We start from the raw sequence: 19,073 nt of genomic DNA, 5'->3' as shown, positions 1-19,073 counted from the left end.
AAGGTATGTTAAAAAATTTTTTGGAGTATATAAACTCCACCTGAAAAAACACTCAAAGGTGATAAAACATTGCCAGGTTCTGCAACAAAAAAACCTGAATATAGGGTTAAGTGTAAGAGAAAAAGAGCTTCAAGGTGAGGTTTAGTGAGATAATATAAATAAATAAATCATCAAATATTATCAACAAATCAGTAAATAATATAAGTGACAAATAGTGTTGTTCATCCCCTAAGGGGAAAAAATGTTTAAATTAACCAATGACTGAATCCATAGATAAATAAACAAACGATGTTATGTGAATAAATTAAACAAATGTCCACAGCGTATGAACACACAATTATATGAATCAGTGGTGGCTAAGTCCATATGTTCTGCAGGGTCAAAGCAAAAAACTTCAAAGAATTCCTTCTCAAATGGTGGAAAATAAGCAAAGTTTTACGGAATGGCAGAAGTTTTTCTTTGCTCTATTTCTTCTTATACAGCCTCCACATGTAATCCCGCAAGCGATATATGAAAATGACCAATTGGCCGCTTACCAGATCCAAGGATCAAATGGGCCTATATCAGAATGAACCCTCCACAACGAATGATATCCCACTCTCTTCCAAAGTTTTTTTTGCCCTAAATGGTGGACGGAGAAAGTTTTTTGGCGCACTCACAGCCAGTGAAGCAGGCGAGTAGTGTGAATGGAAAATAGCTGGGTATGAAGCAGGAGAGTGATCACCTTTGATTGGAGAGCAGATCGTCCTTGCTGTGGAAGAGAGTGGGATATCGCTTGGTGTGGAGGGTTCATTCTGTTCATACACTGGACATTTGTTTAATTTATTCACATAATACCGTTTGTTTATTTATCTATGGATTCAGTCATTGAGTAATAAAAAAAAAAAAAAATCCCCATAGGGGATGAACGACACTATTTGTCACTTATATTATTTACTGATTTGTTGATAATATTTGATGATTTATTTATTTATATTATCTCACTAAACCTTACCTAGGTCACGCAATTGAAGCTCTTTTTCACCATGAGGACAAACATTGCAGTTTTGGTTGCTGAGCCCCCTGTTTCCCCCTGTTTCCCTTGTGAAGACTGAGGAGAAGAATACATTTAACCTTCACCATGTCACCATCCTTATTGACCAGATTCCCTTCATCATTCTTTATGGGGCCAATAAGATCTGTCCTCCCTCTTTTACTCTTTATGTACTTTCACATTTTTTTACTCTCCTCCTCCCAGCCGGTTGAACAAAAAAAAAACTGAAAAGGTCTGGTGCTAGTACAGCAATCTTCCCTGCTGAACTATTGGGTTCTGACAGGAGGACTGCCCCTCCACCGGAACACACCAGTCAATGCTCTCAGCCATTGACTGAGATTGCTGATCAGATGCCCATTGGCAGAACTTTTTTGGTCATGTCCCTTTGTCAGAAACCAGACAGACATTCAACCGACTTCTGTGAGACTGGTTGCCGCACACATGGGCCGGATGTCGGACGGTTTCTATTGATACTGCCCAATATTTAGCTCGTGTGTACAGGGGTTAAGCAGGTGCATTGGGAGGGGAGCAAGTTGAGTAATTGCTGAAAATAGTGACTTGAATGACTTTATTGCTTCTGCTGTGGATTCATTGCTTCACAGTGTCTGCAGCTACAGAAGTCAGAGAGGGTGAGCTTTAAAGCTTATTTTTTGCTAATTAAGAACATTTAAATGTCCATAATCTGGCCTTGCCACAGGTTCAACTCAGGGATGTGTCTACATGGTCACTTCCAAATAAATAATTTACTGTACAGTTACCTATTTGCAATGTGCATATACTGTAAGTGAGTTTAAACCCTCAAAGAAGTCTTTAGATATCTTTTGATGTATTACTTCTCTCATGAGGATGTAAAAAGCTGTCCTCATGGGCAATAGATAGAATAGATTGCCTCATGGGCAATAGATAGAATAAATGTAAGATGATTTCACTGGCCTCTTGGTTTTTACATATAGTTACTGTACATAGTTAGTCAGGTTGAAAAAAAGACACAGGTTCAACCAATAGAAAAGATCCAGAAGAAGGCAAAGGAAAACCTTATGATGAATTAGTCCAGCAAGTTCCTATAACCCAAAGGGACTTTCTTTTTTGTACACATCACCCAAGACATCCACTAACATCTTAAAATAAGAGTGAAATGTAGGCACAACAAAATAAAAAATGATCAAAAAAGTGGGAAGGCAATTAAAGTGAAACTTCAGGTAAAACTTTGTTAGGCAGAGTTTTTAATGAATACCCGCATGTGTGAGACTTCTTGTCTTGGTGACAATTGTCACCAGGATAAAATGCCAGGGAAAATTTTTCCAACATATTTCCAAACAGGGGCACAGATGACCAGATCTGCATATATACAGTATACTGAATATATAGTGAATATATATATATATATATATATATATATATATATATATATATATATATATATATATATATATATATATTAGAAGACAGAGTTTATTTTCCAAACTTATATTTGGGATGCCCAAAATGGCTTTATGTATTGTTACATAAATAACACAAACAAGATCATAGTGCTACATTACTGCTTTTACAATATTGAGTTTGCTTACCCTAAAGTGGTTTTCACGTATTGAGCCCCTGGCCAAAAACATCTTGTTGTTATCAGATTTCAGATGCTCGTAGAAGGTTTCCTCCAGGCGGAAACTGTCCATAAGGTCACAACCAACATAGAGGTTGAAGTTTTCACCTGTGAGCTGAACAGTAATATTTTTCCACTGAGAGTCAGCCAGGTCAACATCTTCCAAGGATATCACGTTTTGAGTTCCTTCTATCCAATAAATTAGGTCCAGAGTATTGGCTCGTCCATTTGACACAAGTTCAAACATTCTGTTGGAAATGCCAGGGCCCTCAATGGAAAGAAGCGTTCCTCTGTTTTGTTTGTCTTGTTTCATTGTGGCAGTTAAAATAAAACCTTCATTTAGTTGCATCAGGTGAATAATTTCCCTCATTTTTTCAGATTTAACAGGAGGTATATGATCAAACCGGAGAAATCGGTATGCGGGAGAACTTGGATCATGTCCACGAAACATTTTGACTCCAATGGTCCTTTTGTTTATATTACTAATTTCAAATAAATCAAAAGTAGTCTCATCTTCCACATCTTCATCTAAAATTAGAAAGAAGTAGCATATTTAGTTCAATTTTAGTTAGGCTTTATACAATGTACATTTATATCTTTACAGTGAAATTTTAACACCTCCATATATCAAGTTTTTATTTCATTTTAATTTATTGAAGATAAGGTACCAATAACACACCATGAAAAAAACTTTGGAAATCATGCAATCTTGTGGGTATGATGAACAATGGAATGAGATAAAAAATAGAGGTTGCAATTCCAATAAAGTATAAAAAATATTCTATTGTGGGGTTAAAAGTAAAAAAAAAGCAAATGATAAAACAATATACAAATCAAGCAATGAAAACAAAGCAACACTCCTGTTGCTTACATCACATATCCTGGAGGTTTCTGGACAAATGCTAGTTTTTAGCTTGCAGCAGTCATATATATATTGACTTTTGGATCATGCCTAAATTCCCACTGCTGAGTGCAGGGATTAATGCAGTATCAGAATGCCACAAAAAACAGCAACAGTAGAAGAAATATGAAATCTAATCTCCAAATCTTCTGCTAAAATCACCAACCATTTTTCAAAAAATATACATAGTACAGAAAGTCACTCCCCCAGCTACCAATGATTATTTTCCATGTTTCCCTGGTTAGTGCAACCAGTGTACTTTACATGTGAAAACAGTGACAATTCCAGACATTTTTGGGGGTTATGGGGGGTGCTGTGCAGGGAATATAAATGGGGGAGGTAAGTCTCTGACCCTGAAGCCCATGCAATAATAAAATCAGACATAACATAATAAGAAATGCTAAGTAAGAAAATAGAAAATACAATTTTACATAAAAAACATTCTGTACACAGACTTTATACTCTTTAAAGCACATTAATATGTTCAGAGTGCGGTGGTCCGAAGTATGTAACAGTGTCCATTACATTTTAGCAAGTCATAGTTGCCAACATTTAAAAATAATTAGGAATGAAACCTTGAAGGGATCAAAAAAAGACATGAGGACAGCTACGTGGGTGCCTGTAACTCCCAGTAAATGTCAGGGCCAGCAGTAACCCACAAAAAGTGTTTGGACCAGCAATGACAATCCCTTGCAATAACCCTCAAAAAGTGTCAGGGTCAGAAATGATAACCCTCAGCAAGTGTCAGGGCCAGCAATAACCCCCAACACAATAACCCACTGCAAGTGTTAAGGCAAGCAATAATCCCTGGCATTATAATAAACTACAGCACAATAATAACCGTCAGCACAAAAATAAACCCCATCAGGAAGTGTGGTAGAAAAAAGAGGGTAATAGGGATCTTCTCTCTATATGTAAGCCCCCCTCTGCCCAGTATATCCCTTGCACAGGGCCGGTGCTACCATTAGGCGGACTAGGCAGCCGCCTAGATAAAAATCTAAATTTTACGAGGTATATATTGAAATCCGCTTGTTATTAGCCAACATAAAAGTTTTCCCCTTGGGAAAGGCGGGACTTTTTAGGCATAGACTGTGACACCTACAATGGCTTTTTAAGAATATATAAAATAATTTTATTGAAACACAGGAAAAAAGAGGAAATTCTATATATACATTCATTTACATATTACAGAAGAAAAAAAGAACATTGCTTCCTTCGTATTTTCATAAAACCATATAACTGTTTTATACTTATTTTTCCAAAGGCGTACTCTTATCAGATTGTACATAAGCACATTCGGAAGATGTAGAAACAATTGAACAAAATAAACATTGTGCGTCCCATGTAGCCTACGTGTTACAGAATCTTAAGCTCCTTCTTCAGGGATAATTCATTTTTGCACAATTATTTTGAAAAAAGTAAGAAGAGTCTACAAAACATAAGAAAAATATAAGAAAAAAAATAAATATATATATATATTTTTTTTTTTCTTATATTTTTCTTATGTTTTGTAGACTCTTCTTCCTTTTTTCAAAATAATTGTGCAAAAATGAATTATCCCTGAAGAAGGAGCTTAAGACTCCGTAACGCGTTGGCTACATTGGACGCACAATGTTTATTTTGTTCAATTGTTTCTACATCTTCCGAATGTGCTTATGTACAATCTGATAAGAGTACGCCTTTGGAAAAATAAGTATAAAACAGTTATATGGTTTTATGAATATGAATATACGAAGGAAGCAATGTTCTTTTTTTCTTCTGTAATATGTAAATTAATGTATATATAGAATTTCCTCTTTTTTCCTGTGTTTCAATAAAATTATTTTATATATTCTTAAAAAGCCATTGTAGGTGTCACAGTCTATGCCTAAAAAGTCCCATTTTAGGCAGCCGCTTAGGGCACACTTCTGTTTAGGGTACCCAGCCACTGGTGACCCTCTTCCCTCTGTCTGCAGCCAGCAACTATGTACCATCTCAACACAGCAAGCAGGCGCTCCCGAGGCCCCCCGTACAGTCTCAGCAGCGCAGTGGCGGCGGGCGGAGGACTGGTGCCGCCTGTGTCCCATCTAAAGGGATGCCGGGGATGCTCTTCGCCGGTGTTCTCACTTCATTCACAGTGCGATCAGAGTGGAGAACAGAGATCCACTAACCCTGATCACTGGAGGAGGAGGGGGAAGGCGGGGGACTGAGAACACCCCGTCTCTCCTTCCTGGGATCATACTCAGTCCGGTGCCGGATGGAGCTCTGCGAGGATCACCTGATGAGAGCCGCATGTGTGATCTCCTGAGAGCCGGAGAGACACAGAGTCCTCCCGCTGGTTGTCACCCGCAGCTGCCTGACTACCCATCACCCTGGGGTAAGTGTGTGCCAGGACCCCCCCACCTGTATATGGTTCAGTCCTCCCACTATCACCTCTATGCAACTTTCTCTACTGGGGGTCACCAATGTGTAATAATGGGGAGGAAGTCATCCTGTGTGGTAATATATAATAATGGGATTCCTCCTGTGTAGTGATGGAGGGGTCTACCCTGTGTATTAATGTGGGGTTATCTGTAATAATGGGGGCAACTCTGTGCAGTAATTAAGGGGTCACCCCTGTGTAATAATGTGGGGTCACCCCTGTGTAATAATGTGGGGTCACCCCTGTGTAGTGATGAGTAATATTGGGGTCAACTATTGTGTAGTGATGAGGGTTACCCCTGTATATTAATGTGAGGTCACCGCTATGTATAAATGTAGGGTCACCCCATGTGTAGTGATATGTAATAATGGGGTTACCCCTGTGTAGTAATGGGGGGGTCACATTCTCTTTTCACTTTATTGAGGACTTGCTCCCCCCTGAGGTGTATCAGAGTGTGTGCGTTCCCCCGTGTCTTGTTTTATTGCAGCCTATTAATATCAATGGGCAGCCGTGTTTGTGTGAAACGTGCAATAAAGGTGCAGATGTGATTTTTAAAAAATTCACACCAATCTGCATTATATTGCAGTGCGGTCCATTTTGGTGGGCATGAATACAAGCGTGTTTGCTGCATACTGTATGTGGGGATGCCATTAAAAAAAAAAATCAATGGCACCCATACATTTCTGTATTTTCATGTGGTGTGGGAAAAGTGCAGAAATCAAACAATCTGGTATCGTACGAAGAAATTTTTCATGCATGTCCAATCGTATATATCAGATGAACTGTCATGATTGGCTCTGGAACGCTGTGTACAATCAGATTATCGTACGATCAATTCAAAAGCGATATTTTTTGAACAATTTTCTGATCATGTGTATGGGGGCTTAAATAAACAAAAATATAGACTACCTGCTGCTGCCTCTGTAGCTGAAGAGGGTAGCAGTTGAGTGCTCAACCATGGAGATTTATAGTTATGTAGCAGGAGCAGGGCGGTGCTGCCACTAGGCAAACTAAGCAGCCACCTAGGGTGCACTGTTGCATAGGGGCACCTGGCCACTGGTGTTCCTACTCTTTTCTCTCTGCAGCAAGCAACTAAGTCTCAGCATCAGCAGGCCGCCACTGCTCCGTTCACACAAAGTGTCAGAGGCGCAGCGGTGGCAGAGGACTGTGTCTGTGTCCCAAATCCTGAATGAATGGAAGCAAGCAAACATTCATTGGTAGGCTGCATTGATGAGCGCTGGTATGCTGCATTTGATGGGTGCTTCATTAAAAAGGTGGGGTATAAATGGGCAGGGCAAAGGGGGTGGAGTCAGCGGTGGAGCCTAGGGGGGGGCAGCAAAATGAGGTTTCGCCTACGGTGTCAAAAATCCTTGCACCAGCCCTGCCCTTGCATCACACCCTCAGAGCCAATTAGAAAATGTAATGACCAAAGTAAAAAAGACAGCAGAAAGGCAGCACATGTTCTAAGCATGGGTGCCATAACCTGAAGTGTCTTCATAGGAGGCTATGGTATATGTGGCCCTCCCTCTGTATAAGAAAACATACATGAATAGGGACTGCCTCTGGAAATGTAATAAGGTGTGGTGCCCTTGGACCATGACTTGAGGAGATGCTACTATATTGTCCGATTAGAATGTAGGGTCTGATACAGGACCGGAGGGTCTTATTCACTTGCCCTTTCTTCTCCCTCCTCTTCGCTATTTTGGTTTGACTGCCCCTTCTCCATCACCCCCCCTTCTGTTTGCCTTTTCCCCTGCCTCTCTCCCCAATCTACATCATTGTGTTTCTAGATGTGTGAGGGCTTTTCTTCCCTGGAAGGTGATCTTTTCTTCCGTTTTTATCTGGTTAACTGTTTATGGTAGACTATGTATATTCTACCCCTGTTTGCCTATTCCCTAATGGGTTTAATTGTTGGACATAACTGTATCCGATGTGTACATCTTTTTGTCTAACGGTGAAGCCAAGCTATTATACCCTTAACCCTTTGTACAGACAGAGTTAATTATGCATCCCACCCCCTTATAAACAAAATGAACCAAGCAGTATTTTTCTTTGCTGGAGATTCCAGAAAACAAAAATCTCGAAAATAAGGTAACCTGCAATTTTTTTTTCAAGTTATACTATTTGAATGGGAACATGTAACAAATATAATGCAGGTGATATTCCAGTTTGGCTGCAAAAGTAGAAATACACTTTAATTTGCGATTTTGATAACCTGTATTTGACACGTGTTTCGAATGGATGGAATGGATGAGCCCTTTTAACAGTAGTGGAAATCTTCAATGATAAATGTTAGTGCTTTCGTGACTGTGCTATAGTCGAATGACAGATACAGTGAGGCCGCACTCTGCCGGGAGGCCGTCATATGACGTCCTCCCATGCTCATGATGCCTGCATGCCCCCTGCGGCATACATCGGCAGGAATCTGTGCCAAAGAGCCAATCAGGGATCCTGTTTACCACAAGTCCAATCACAGCTGATTAAGGATTTAAGCAGGATTTGATCCCCTCACACTGACAGTGTCCTGATTATCGGTGCAGCCCCAACAGTGCCCACCAGTGCTGCCAATCTGTGCCCAAAAGTGGCCACTAGTGCTGCCAATCTGTGCCCACCACTGCTGCCAATCAGTCCCCATCTGTGCTGATAATCAGTACCCACCAGTGCTGCCAATCAGTGCCCATCAGTGATGCCTGTCAGTGCTAAACAGTGACACTTATTAGTGATGCCTATCAGTGCTGCCTATTAATTGCACCTATCAGTGCACATAATTGTCCATGATTGCTGCATATCAGTGCAGCCTCATCACTGTCTGCTCATCAGTGCCCATCAGTGTTGCCTCATCAGTGGCCATCAGTGCAGCCTTATCAGTAGCCATCAGTGCAGCCTATCGGTGCCCATCAGTGCAGCCTAATCAGCGCAGTGAAGCAGAAAAATTACTTATTTACAAATGCAAACATTTTTTTTTCAAAAGTTTCAGTCTTTTTTAGTTTGTTTAGCAAAAAATTAAAAACCCAGTGGTGATTAATTACCACCAAAATAAAGTTCTATCTGTCTCAAAAAATTAAAAAAAATGTTTTTGGGTACAGTGTTACATGACTGCGCAATTATCATTCAAAGTGTGACAGCGCTGAAAGCTGAAAGGCATGTGCAGGAAGGGGGTAAAAGTGCCCTGTAGGCAAGTGATTAATATATATATGTAGTAGCATAATAGTCTTACCTTGAGCATTCAGGAAAGCCCAAAAACAAAGAAAGATAAGAAGGCGCTTCAAAGTTGTCTGTAACATAACCCCTACAAAAGATAAGGTACAGATTTAGAATCCAAATAACAAAACTGCATAAAATTTATTTATTTTTAAAATGGCTTTTTCATTAAGTATTTTAATTAATTTATATATAATATGCACCTCTGGCATAATACACTGTAGGGGTTATTTACTAAAGGAAAATCCACTTTGCACTGAAAGTACACTTGGAAGTGCAGTTGCTCTAAATCTAAGAGGTAGATCTGAAATGAGTGGAAGCTCTGCTGATTTTATCATCCAATCATGTGCCAGCTAAAATGCTGTTTTTTATTTTCCTTGCATACCCCCCTCGGATCTACAGCGACTTTATTTCCAAGTGCACTTGCAGTGCAAAGTGGATTTTATTTTAGTAAATAACCCCCTGTGCACAGCCAAATTAAGTCTTGTCTAGAGCAGCAGGTTTATGTAAATATGCACTAACTAGTTTGTACGTTAATCTATATTTAACTTTACACTGGAAGTTGGAGATCTTTATCGAGCAGGGAACTGTAATCACAAAATAAACCTCACTGTTTTATCATACTAACTCCCAGCATTAACTGTGTATGTGAGGTTGTTTACATTTATGCCTGGTAGCTACCTTGTCACAAACAGGTTCTTCCTGTTAAGAGGTTATTTCCTGACCCTGCTTAAAGTGGAAGTAAACCCATCGATTTAAACAGTTAAAAAAAAAGGCATGCCGGGAATGCTAACTGCACATTGGCTGTGCTCTCAGCCAAACTATCAAACCACCCAATGGCTGGTGTCATAACGAATCACATGTGCAGCACCATAGCAGTTGAAGATTAAACAGAGGCAAAGATGGCAGCTTCCTTGGCTGAAAACAATAGGGGACTTTACTTCCACTTTAAGGGTCAGGAAAACCCTAAAGGCTATATATGTGGATGTCCAGACACATGCTGTGCAAGCCAGGAGGTGCTGAAGGCTGATTTTGTGCTGTGTCCATCCTGCCAGGCTGAAAAGGAACAATAGGCAAGTGTTACTGCACTGTGTAGCTCACTGTTTGTTATATTACTGTCACTCCTGTATGGGAATCAGAGATAGCTGTCAGAGGGTTCTCTGATTCACTGAACTTTCGATGGATTTCTAGGACTTTCTATTTGCATACTGCAATATACTTGCCTATTCTCAAGTGTATGAGAGCAAAGCTCATTTGATTATAACCATCAAGTGACTGGTGTGTGTAGAAGTGTATATCTGCCACTTCAAAGCAACAGTGTCCCTTTTTGGTCTGGGGGGTTCCTAGCTAGTATTAGCCTAGGGAACGGTAAACAGCCCAGGGTAGCAACAGGACAGGTTTCCGACAGCCATTTAGTTAGGTAGTGGTCTGGTAGCATTGATAGCCTATAGTAATGTTAGGGACCAAGAGATAGGCTAGATAGGCCTGATGGTGGGTGGCAGGTGGCATGTTCCAGACTTCTTGACCATCTGTGTTCTTGTCTGTACAATCGTCCCCAGGAAACCACCACTCCACAGTTACGCCTTGCAAGTCAACTCATCATCATCGGCCCCTGCAACTGAACTGTGCCACAGTGTCCAATTGGAGGTATTGGTGTTCAAGGCTTTAAGTTATATACACTGATATATATATGTAGATACATATATACACTGTTCTTCTATGACATATGTACATTCTTCCTGTTATTGCTTTGGATGTATGTAATGCCATCACTTTATCATATATAAAATTGCGCTAATCACCTGCTGGTATGTCTGCATATCTTTACTCTTAGAAATCAATGCTGGGTGTATTAGTACTACTGCTGTCAGTTATTTTGGGTGAGTTACTAGTTATTGTCCTAGAAAAGGATCATCTCTACATATGCTGGAGCCCTGTTCTAGGTGGAGGTACTGCCAATTATATATTCATAGTCCACTCTTCCTTTAGCGAAGCCTCTGGCTCCTTTGGTTACCTGCAGGTTAGCACCATACCCTGTGTGGGGAGGGCAACTTCATATGGCCCCCCCCCCCCCATAACAGGGCCACAACTGTTATAGAGCAAACTATTGAGAGAAATAGAAAGGTTCAAAGCAACATGCCGAGTCTCCTGTTAAAGCTAGCTCTAGACATTTTTTTTTTTGGAAGAGTTTAAATTTCTGTCAGTTTTTTTATTCCGGATATGGGGAAGCTTTTTCCTTACTTCCTGTCCCTGTGACATCTGTGGAGGAAATTGAGGAAGTGGTTATCACAGAGACAGGAAATTTCTCTGTGAGTGTGGTGGACAGCACCTTAAAGTGGGAGTCCACCGGGACTCCGCGTTTTTTTTTTTTTTTAAAGCCAGCAGCTACAAATACTGCAGCTGCTGACTTTTAAAATAGTGACACTTACCTGTCCAGCGCGCCCGCGATGTCGGCACCCGAAGCTGATCTCTAGGTCGTCTGTCGGGTCCTGCCGCCGCCATCTTGGGTATGGGAATCAGGAAATGGAGCCTTTCGGCTTCATTTCCCGGTTCCCTACTGCGCATGCGCGAATCGCGCTGCGCAATAAGGACGCTCCCCGCTGCCTCTGGGATCTGTGTGTTTCCCAGCAGGCAGCGGGGCACTTGCGGGAAGGGGCGGGCACTTGCGGAAAGGGGCGTAAGTTACGCCCCTTTCCGCAGAGAGCTATTCCGGAAGTGGGTGCAGTTACCTGGATTATCCAGGTAACTGCACCCCCCTCCCCCCTGAAAGGTGCTGATTGTGGCACCGGAGGGGGGGAGGGTTCCGATGAGCGGAAGGTCCACTTTAGGGTGGACCTCCGCTTTAAAGTGGTTGTAAACCCTGCCCCACAACTTTGTCCCATATAAATCAGCATAAAAAACCCTAATGAACACTGCTTGTAGATATCTCCTTACTTGCTTAGTATTGTTGTAATCCTTGTTGTTCTGTAGAACGAAGTCACTGAGCATGCCCAGATCTCCCTTGATTTACGGCACACTCTCTATGTCTTATCTATCTGTTATCAGGACTTCCTATGGCACACCACTGAACTCTGCTAATCACTCAGAGCTTCCTCCTACACATGTGACCATGTGACATGACATACAGTCTAAACGTGGCCATTACTGCAGTCTTATCAGCTGAAGCTGATAAGTCTGACAAAAGCAAACATTAGATATCGGCACAAGTAAATACTATGAAATAAACAAGTAAGCTACGGACAGGGAAGCAGGGTTGCCATAGAAACGTTGGATTGAGAAGGAGATTTGGTTAACAGTACAGGAAGTGCTCAATGTAAGGGCGCAAATACACTCCACTGTGGACTCAAACAATACTTAAGATGGCGCTGCCTAACCCCTGGAAACAAGTTTTTTTTAAGTTTCTTTAAACAGTAAGTAATATGCGATTTGGGCTGGATTACAGTGGCTATAGTCTGATAATTATTATAATGGACTAAATGAAAAGAATCATCAGAGTGAGAGAGATTACTTCCTCTTTAAAGCGGAATTCCGGCCACAGATTTTTTTTCTTTTTCCCAGGCATCCCCTCACACTGCAGTAATAACTACAATTAAACTATATCTACAGTATATTTGCTAGTAGATAGTAATCATATACGTTTTTTTCACTTACGATTTAGATAATCGTCTTCTGACCATTGCCATGATGAGTGTGGGCATATGAAGCCCAATCGCGACCTCTTCCCACATAACCGATCGAGAGGTGCGAGCTGGATAACCACCATGCACCTCTCAATCCTGTGCATGCGCGATGCTATAGCGGCTGTAGCGCTGATTGTTTAGCAAGTTGCCTCAACAACGAGCAGCGACGGAGGAAGGTTCACCCTAAATTGCATCATTTCCTGTCGGGAAATAACGCAATTTTTCACACAGTCCTGAGCAAAGGCAATGGAGGAAGTGATGCAAAATCCTTGTATAGTGGAGGAGGAATGAGGAAGAGTTCCATTTAGGCAGATAAAACATTTCTATAAACAGTCATTACAGCCTGTTATATCCACTGAAAGGCTAAATACCCAAATCTAGCTAGAAACACAGGCAGATACAAAGACATACATTGCTTGCAAGCAATCTGGCGTACCATAAAGCAATGGAGCAGCCAAGTGATTGTCACACACATTTCTGACATTCCCCCAAGCTATCCTAGAATCCTGGTATTATCACTTTTCCCACTGCCAACACACTAGACATACAGCACAACTCAGGATTGCTCACCACTACCTTCAGTGTGTCAGTTGGCTGGTTTGTCAGACAACCATACAAACACACACACAGATCCATGTCTGGTAGATCTGCTAGCTTACACACACAGACAGTAATCAATCAGAAGCCATACTGCGCAAAACCACCATAGGTGTACGTCGGACACTTTAAGAGCTACAGGGAGCATGCGCGCGCGCAGCGCCGAGCCCAATCTGTGTGGCTGGAGGCCGCGATGTCCGCTGGCCACCTGCGAACGCTCCTCAAACAGCTAGAACGGGGATCTGTCAATGTAAACAGACAGATCTTCATACTGTCAGGAAAGTAATCAGGAACAGCGATCTCTCTCTACTCCCAGTGAGTTCCCTCCCCCCCCCACAGATAAAAACACCTCCCTAGGACACATTTAACCCCTTCATCGCCCCCTATCATTAATCCCTGCCATTACACAGTAATCAGTGGCTATTTATAGCACTGATTGCTTTATGAATGTCAATGGTCCCAAAAAAGTGTCAAAAGTCTGTCCAATCTGTCTGCCGCAATGTCGCAGTCCCATTAAAAATCGCTGATCATCGCCATTACTAGTAAAAGAAAAAAATTAATAATACAAATGCCATTAATATATCCCCTATTTTGTAGACGCTATAACTTTTGCGCAAACCAATTAATATGCGCTTATTGCATTTTTTTTTTACCAAGAATATGTAGAAGAATACATATTGGCCTAAACTGATGAAGACTTTTTTTTATATATTTATTATAGCAAAAAGTAAAACTTTTTTTTTTTTCAAAATTGTCATTGTTTATAGCAAAAAAAAAAAAATGAAAACCGCAGAGGTGATCAAATACCACCAAAAGAAAGCTCTATTTGTGGGAAACCAAGGACATAAAATTTGTTTGTGTACAACTTCACATGACCGCGCAATCGCCAGTTAAAGCGGCGCAGTGCCGTATCGCAAAAAATGGCCTGGTCATTAAGGGGGTAAATGCTTCCGGGGCTGAAGTGGTTAATAACAAACTTATAATGAGCATACGGACACAATGCACCAATTTCTCTGGGAATATGAATTCTTAGCTTAGAATACAGAAATTACTTTTTATTTTTATAACTAAATATCCCTAGCCAGCAGTGCATACATTATACATATAAGTAAAAATTACAAAAGACAAGAGAGAAAATTACATATTGTAAAAATATTTGGACTTATACTATAAAATAAAAAGGGGGGGGGGGAGAAAAGAAACTTGTATTTGGGCAATATAATAGTTTTATCCTGTTGGTGGGGGAACACTGAAATTCCATAAACGTCACTGACATCAGGGCTCAAGTCCTGCGGGAACGCATGGGAATGGAGTTCCTGTACTTTTTCCACAGCAGGAACTCAGTTCCCATTGGCAGCCGCATCCTGCATATGCCTGAGTAACTGGTTGCTAGGATGAGCAGCGCCTCCGAGAGAGAGCAGCCAGCCACAGACACCACACCAGACAGAGCCACACCAACTGCTGGTAAGGATCCAGCCTGTGCCCACTGCCCAGTCAGTGCCAGACAGTCCCGGGGCCGCCGCCGACTACTCCCGCAGCCGCTGTAGCACATTGCCAGCAGTGCAGCCCAACTCTGAGCTGCCAGACTTCTCCAGTTCAACTTCTCCTCTCCTGAGCTGAGCCTCCGAGTCCTCCTGCCCACGAGGTCTGCCGCAAGTTTGCCACCCGCCAGTGTCATTGACAAACTTCCAGGTTAGTGTGTTTATGCACACTTTGTTACAGGGAGCATGCTCCCCCTCCATTCTGCTGCTGTGTCCCCCACTCCCCCTCCGTTCTGCTGATGTCCCCCTCCGTTCTGCTGCTGTCCCCCACTCACCCTCCGTTCTGCTGCTGTCCCCCTCCAGTTTTCCTCGCTGTCCCCCTCCGTTCTGCTGTCCCCCTCTGTTCTTGTGGTGTTGTTATTCTGTTAGTTTGACAAGTTAACTTATTTTGTTTTTGTAAACTGGCACTTTACAATAAATGTTGCACAGTATTTTCTGTGAAATATATATGAATATGAGCGTATCATTTTTTTTTTTTTTTGGTGGGGGAGTGGATTTTGGGTGGGAGTTCCCACACTTTTTTCTCCAGGACTTGACCCCTGACTGATATACTTCAGTGTGGCTTGGTGCCACCCTTAGGTGATAAGCCATACTGTGCTCCAAGGCTCCACACATTTACTCCACCAGTTTGTTTTTGTCTCATAACATAGCACCATATAATTTTCTGCCCGAAGGCACAGAGACAAGCTTCCATACTTTGGATTGCAATGCTTTGCCAATCATGATGTCCAATCTTAAACCCTGGAGGTGGTCTGTAACAAAATAGGCTTCAACATGGGGACCCTGCCTCTAAGTAGGGAACATGAACTATACTGTCCCCTCACTACCAGAGGCCCTGTCACCAACCACTGTCACTGCTTCTTCTGTCAGCTGCCTTCTCCTCTTTCTTCTATACTAGTTACACCATTAAGAGTTAAAGCGGTTTTGTACAGAAAATTGCAAGTTCATCTTATTCAAATGGCTTTGGAACATAGATGCAGTTATGACCATTGAAATAAAATAATATGCAGTATTTACCTTTTATTTTTAACGTTTATGCCGACTTCCGGGCTCTCCTCCCGTGGGAGTAGGCGTGTTTATCGGCTTCGCAATGGTCCCTGGGAACTTTTTTAGCTATTTCCCAGGAATCCGTGGGGGACACAGTCAAGCCGAAATTGCCATTTTGAAAGTGGGCAGGCAGCTCTATCAGCCATTACCACTATAGCACACGAGACAAAAGGAAGGAAAACAAAGAGGACACTCAATGAGCATGTGCGAGATGGAGCAGTGGATTCTGGGAGCTCAGCGTCATCGCATCCAGGAAGTAAATGCCTGTGGGCTTCAAACGCCCACAGTGAAAATGGAAACTGCCGGACTGTTCTTTTAAAAGTTTTCCTTAGCAATTAAATCGTCACGCCGGGGGTTAAAAAGACACAGATCGTGGCTGCAAAGACACCGTAGGAATCGCCCACCAGTGACACAGGTAAAAAAAAAAAAAAACGGCAGTGGAATCCCGCTTTAACTTGATACATGCTCTTTAATGAATGTTTTCATGCTTTTTCTTTTTTTTTTTTGCATAAAACTTCAAGTCCTATCTGTCCACAGTTAAGCCAACAGATTGCGTGAATGGTTCAAAGTATCAAACAGTTGCCCTCAAAGGCAAAGTAAAGTAAAACAATACACCTGCTGCTGGAATAGTACCACCAGCTCAGCTGCTTACAAGCTGACAAATGACTTAAATAAGAAATCAGCTGCAACTACAGTCAGCTTTCCTTAGTCTTAGTGCGACAAAGCAAAACATTACAAGAGGACAGTAAGACAACATGTGCTCTACAGGAGAGAGATGAGGTCATGAATGATGCACTGACTCAGAAGAACATGGCTGCCAAATCATGCAGCTTCTAAAATAGAAGCTCCTAGATCTTGCCACCTGCAAACTGCAAATGTTGATTTAAACAGAAGAAACGGAGAACAGCTGATAAAAACACACATGTTGCTGCAGATGAAGTAGATGAGAACTATGAACGAAGTGAAGACCGTCCAATGAATACACCAAATTAATGGCAGTACCAAAAACAAGAAACAATTTTACAAACTCCAATGCAGTAGTCCTAGCAACGTGTAAATAATATCTGGTAAGTAATAAAGCCACCTCAAAATTTTGATTCATAGTCTTATAGAAACAATAAGCTTTTAAACATTTAGCATACATATCAACTTCACTTGCAACATTTTGAGATCATTTTATTGACTACATTTAAAGTACCTTGTGGTATTTCATTTCACCTTATTTTTTTTTATATAGGTCTGGTTTTTCGTACTATGTATCATCTAACACAGCCACATACTCTTGTGCCACCCCTTTGGTTTTCCAATTGGGTATCTACGTACCCCTCCACAACTCCTGTGTCAGACACTGAGCAGTGGTCACGTAGGTGCTATGTTTGCAGGGTGTTGGCACCCACTGTATTTTTAGGGAGTGCTTTAATATAATTTATGTAGTTGTTACTTAGTATAGTGTTCTGTTGTTGGAGACATCTACTCCTGAAGAAGTGAAATTATTCACAAAATGCATCGAGTTACAAGATCCATCCCTGTTTTACAGTGACGGAAAAAGGTATTTGATCCGCTGTTGATTTTGTATGTTTGCCCACTGGAAAAGAAATGATTAGTCTATAATTTTAATGGTAGGTTTATTTTAACAGGGAAAGACAGAATAACAATGAAAATATCCAGAGAAACGCATTTCAAAAAAGATATACAGGCATACCCCACTTTTAAGTACACAATGGGGTTTATTTACTAAAGCTGGAATGTGCAAAATCAGGCTCACTTTTGCATAGAAACCAATGAGCTTCTAACCCCAGCTTGTTCAATTAAGCTTTGGTAATAAAACCTGGAAGCTCATTGGTTTCTATGCAGAAGTGAGCCTGATTTTGCACTTTCCAGCTTTTGTAAATAAACCCCATTGTGTACTTAAAAGTGGGGTATGCCAGTAAATTGATTTGCATTTTAATTTGTGAAATAAGTATTTGTCCCCTTTGCAAAACAGTACTTGGTGGCAAAACACTTGGTGGCTCAGTAGTTTCTTGTAGTTGGCCACCAGGTCTGCACACATCTCAGGAGGAATCTTGTCCCACTCCTCTGCAAATCTTCTCTAGGTCATTAAGATTTTGAGGCTGGCGTTTGGTAACTCAAACCTTCAACTCCCTCCACATATTTTCTATGGGATTAAGGTCCGGAGACTGTCTAGACCACTCAAGGATCTTAATGTGCTTCTTCTTAAGAAGCTTCTTTGTTGCCTTAGCTGTATGTTTTGGGCCATTGTCATGCTGGAATACCCATCGACGACCCATTTTCAATACCCTGGCAGAGGGAAGGAAGTTTTCACCCAAGATTTGATGGCAAATGACCCCGTCCATCATCCCTTTGATGCGGTAAAGGTCCCTTTACCAGAAAAACACACCCAAAGTATAATGTTTTCACCTCCATATTTGACTGTGGGGATGTTGTTCTTGGGGTCATAGGCAGAATTCCTCCTCCTCCAAACACGGTGAGTTGAGTTGATGCCAAAGAGCTCGATTTTAGTCTCATCTGACCACAACACTTTCACCCAGTTCTCCTCTGAATGCTTCAGACGTTCATTAGCAAACTTCAGAAGGGCCTGTACATGTGCTTTCTTGAGCAGGGCTACCTTGCGGGCACTGCAGGATTTCAGTCCTTCAGGGCTTGGTGTTCAATTGTTTTCTTGGTTACTATGGTCTCAGCTGCTTTGAGGTCATTGACAAGATTCTCCTGTGTAGTCCTGGGCTGATTCCTCGCCATTCTCATGATCATTGAAACTCCATGAGGTGAGATCTTGCATGGAGCCCCAGACCAAGGGAGATTGACAGTTATTTTGTGTTTATTCCATTTGTGAATAATCGCACCAACTGTTGTTACCCTCTCTTTGCAATGGTCTTGTAGACAATTCCAGCTTTGTGTAGGTTAACAATCTTGTCCCTCACATCCTTGGACAGCTCTCTGGTATTGGCCATACTGGAGAGATTGGAACTTTATTGATTAATTGCTTCTGTGGACAGGTGTCTTTTATACAGGTAACACGCTGAGATTAGTAGCACACCCTGTAAGAGAGTGCTCCTA

At 41.5% G+C, this 19,073-nt stretch overlaps 1 protein-coding gene across 1 annotated transcript in view; it reads right to left on the bottom strand.

Annotated features, from left to right (window-relative positions):
* THBS2 (thrombospondin 2) overlaps positions 1-19,073 on the bottom strand; it is a 178,946-nt gene that overhangs the window by 116,918 nt on the left and 42,955 nt on the right. Inside the window, exons 2-3 of the mRNA XM_077486312.1 lie at positions 9,150-9,221; positions 2,602-3,158 (exon numbers count right to left, since the gene is read on the bottom strand). Coding sequence (XP_077342438.1) covers positions 2,602-3,158; positions 9,150-9,221 — 629 coding nt within the window. The remainder of the gene's footprint in view (positions 1-2,601; positions 3,159-9,149; positions 9,222-19,073) is intronic.

The sequence above is a fragment of the Lithobates pipiens genome, unplaced genomic scaffold (genome assembly GCF_037356315.1).
Source record: "Lithobates pipiens isolate NorthernLeopardFrog02 unplaced genomic scaffold, aLitPip1_a1.2 Scaffold_18, whole genome shotgun sequence".
Taxonomy (NCBI): Eukaryota; Metazoa; Chordata; class Amphibia; order Anura; family Ranidae; genus Lithobates; species Lithobates pipiens.
The sequence above is the reverse complement of the archived record's forward strand: the minus strand, read 5'-3'. Positions and strand labels throughout refer to the sequence as shown.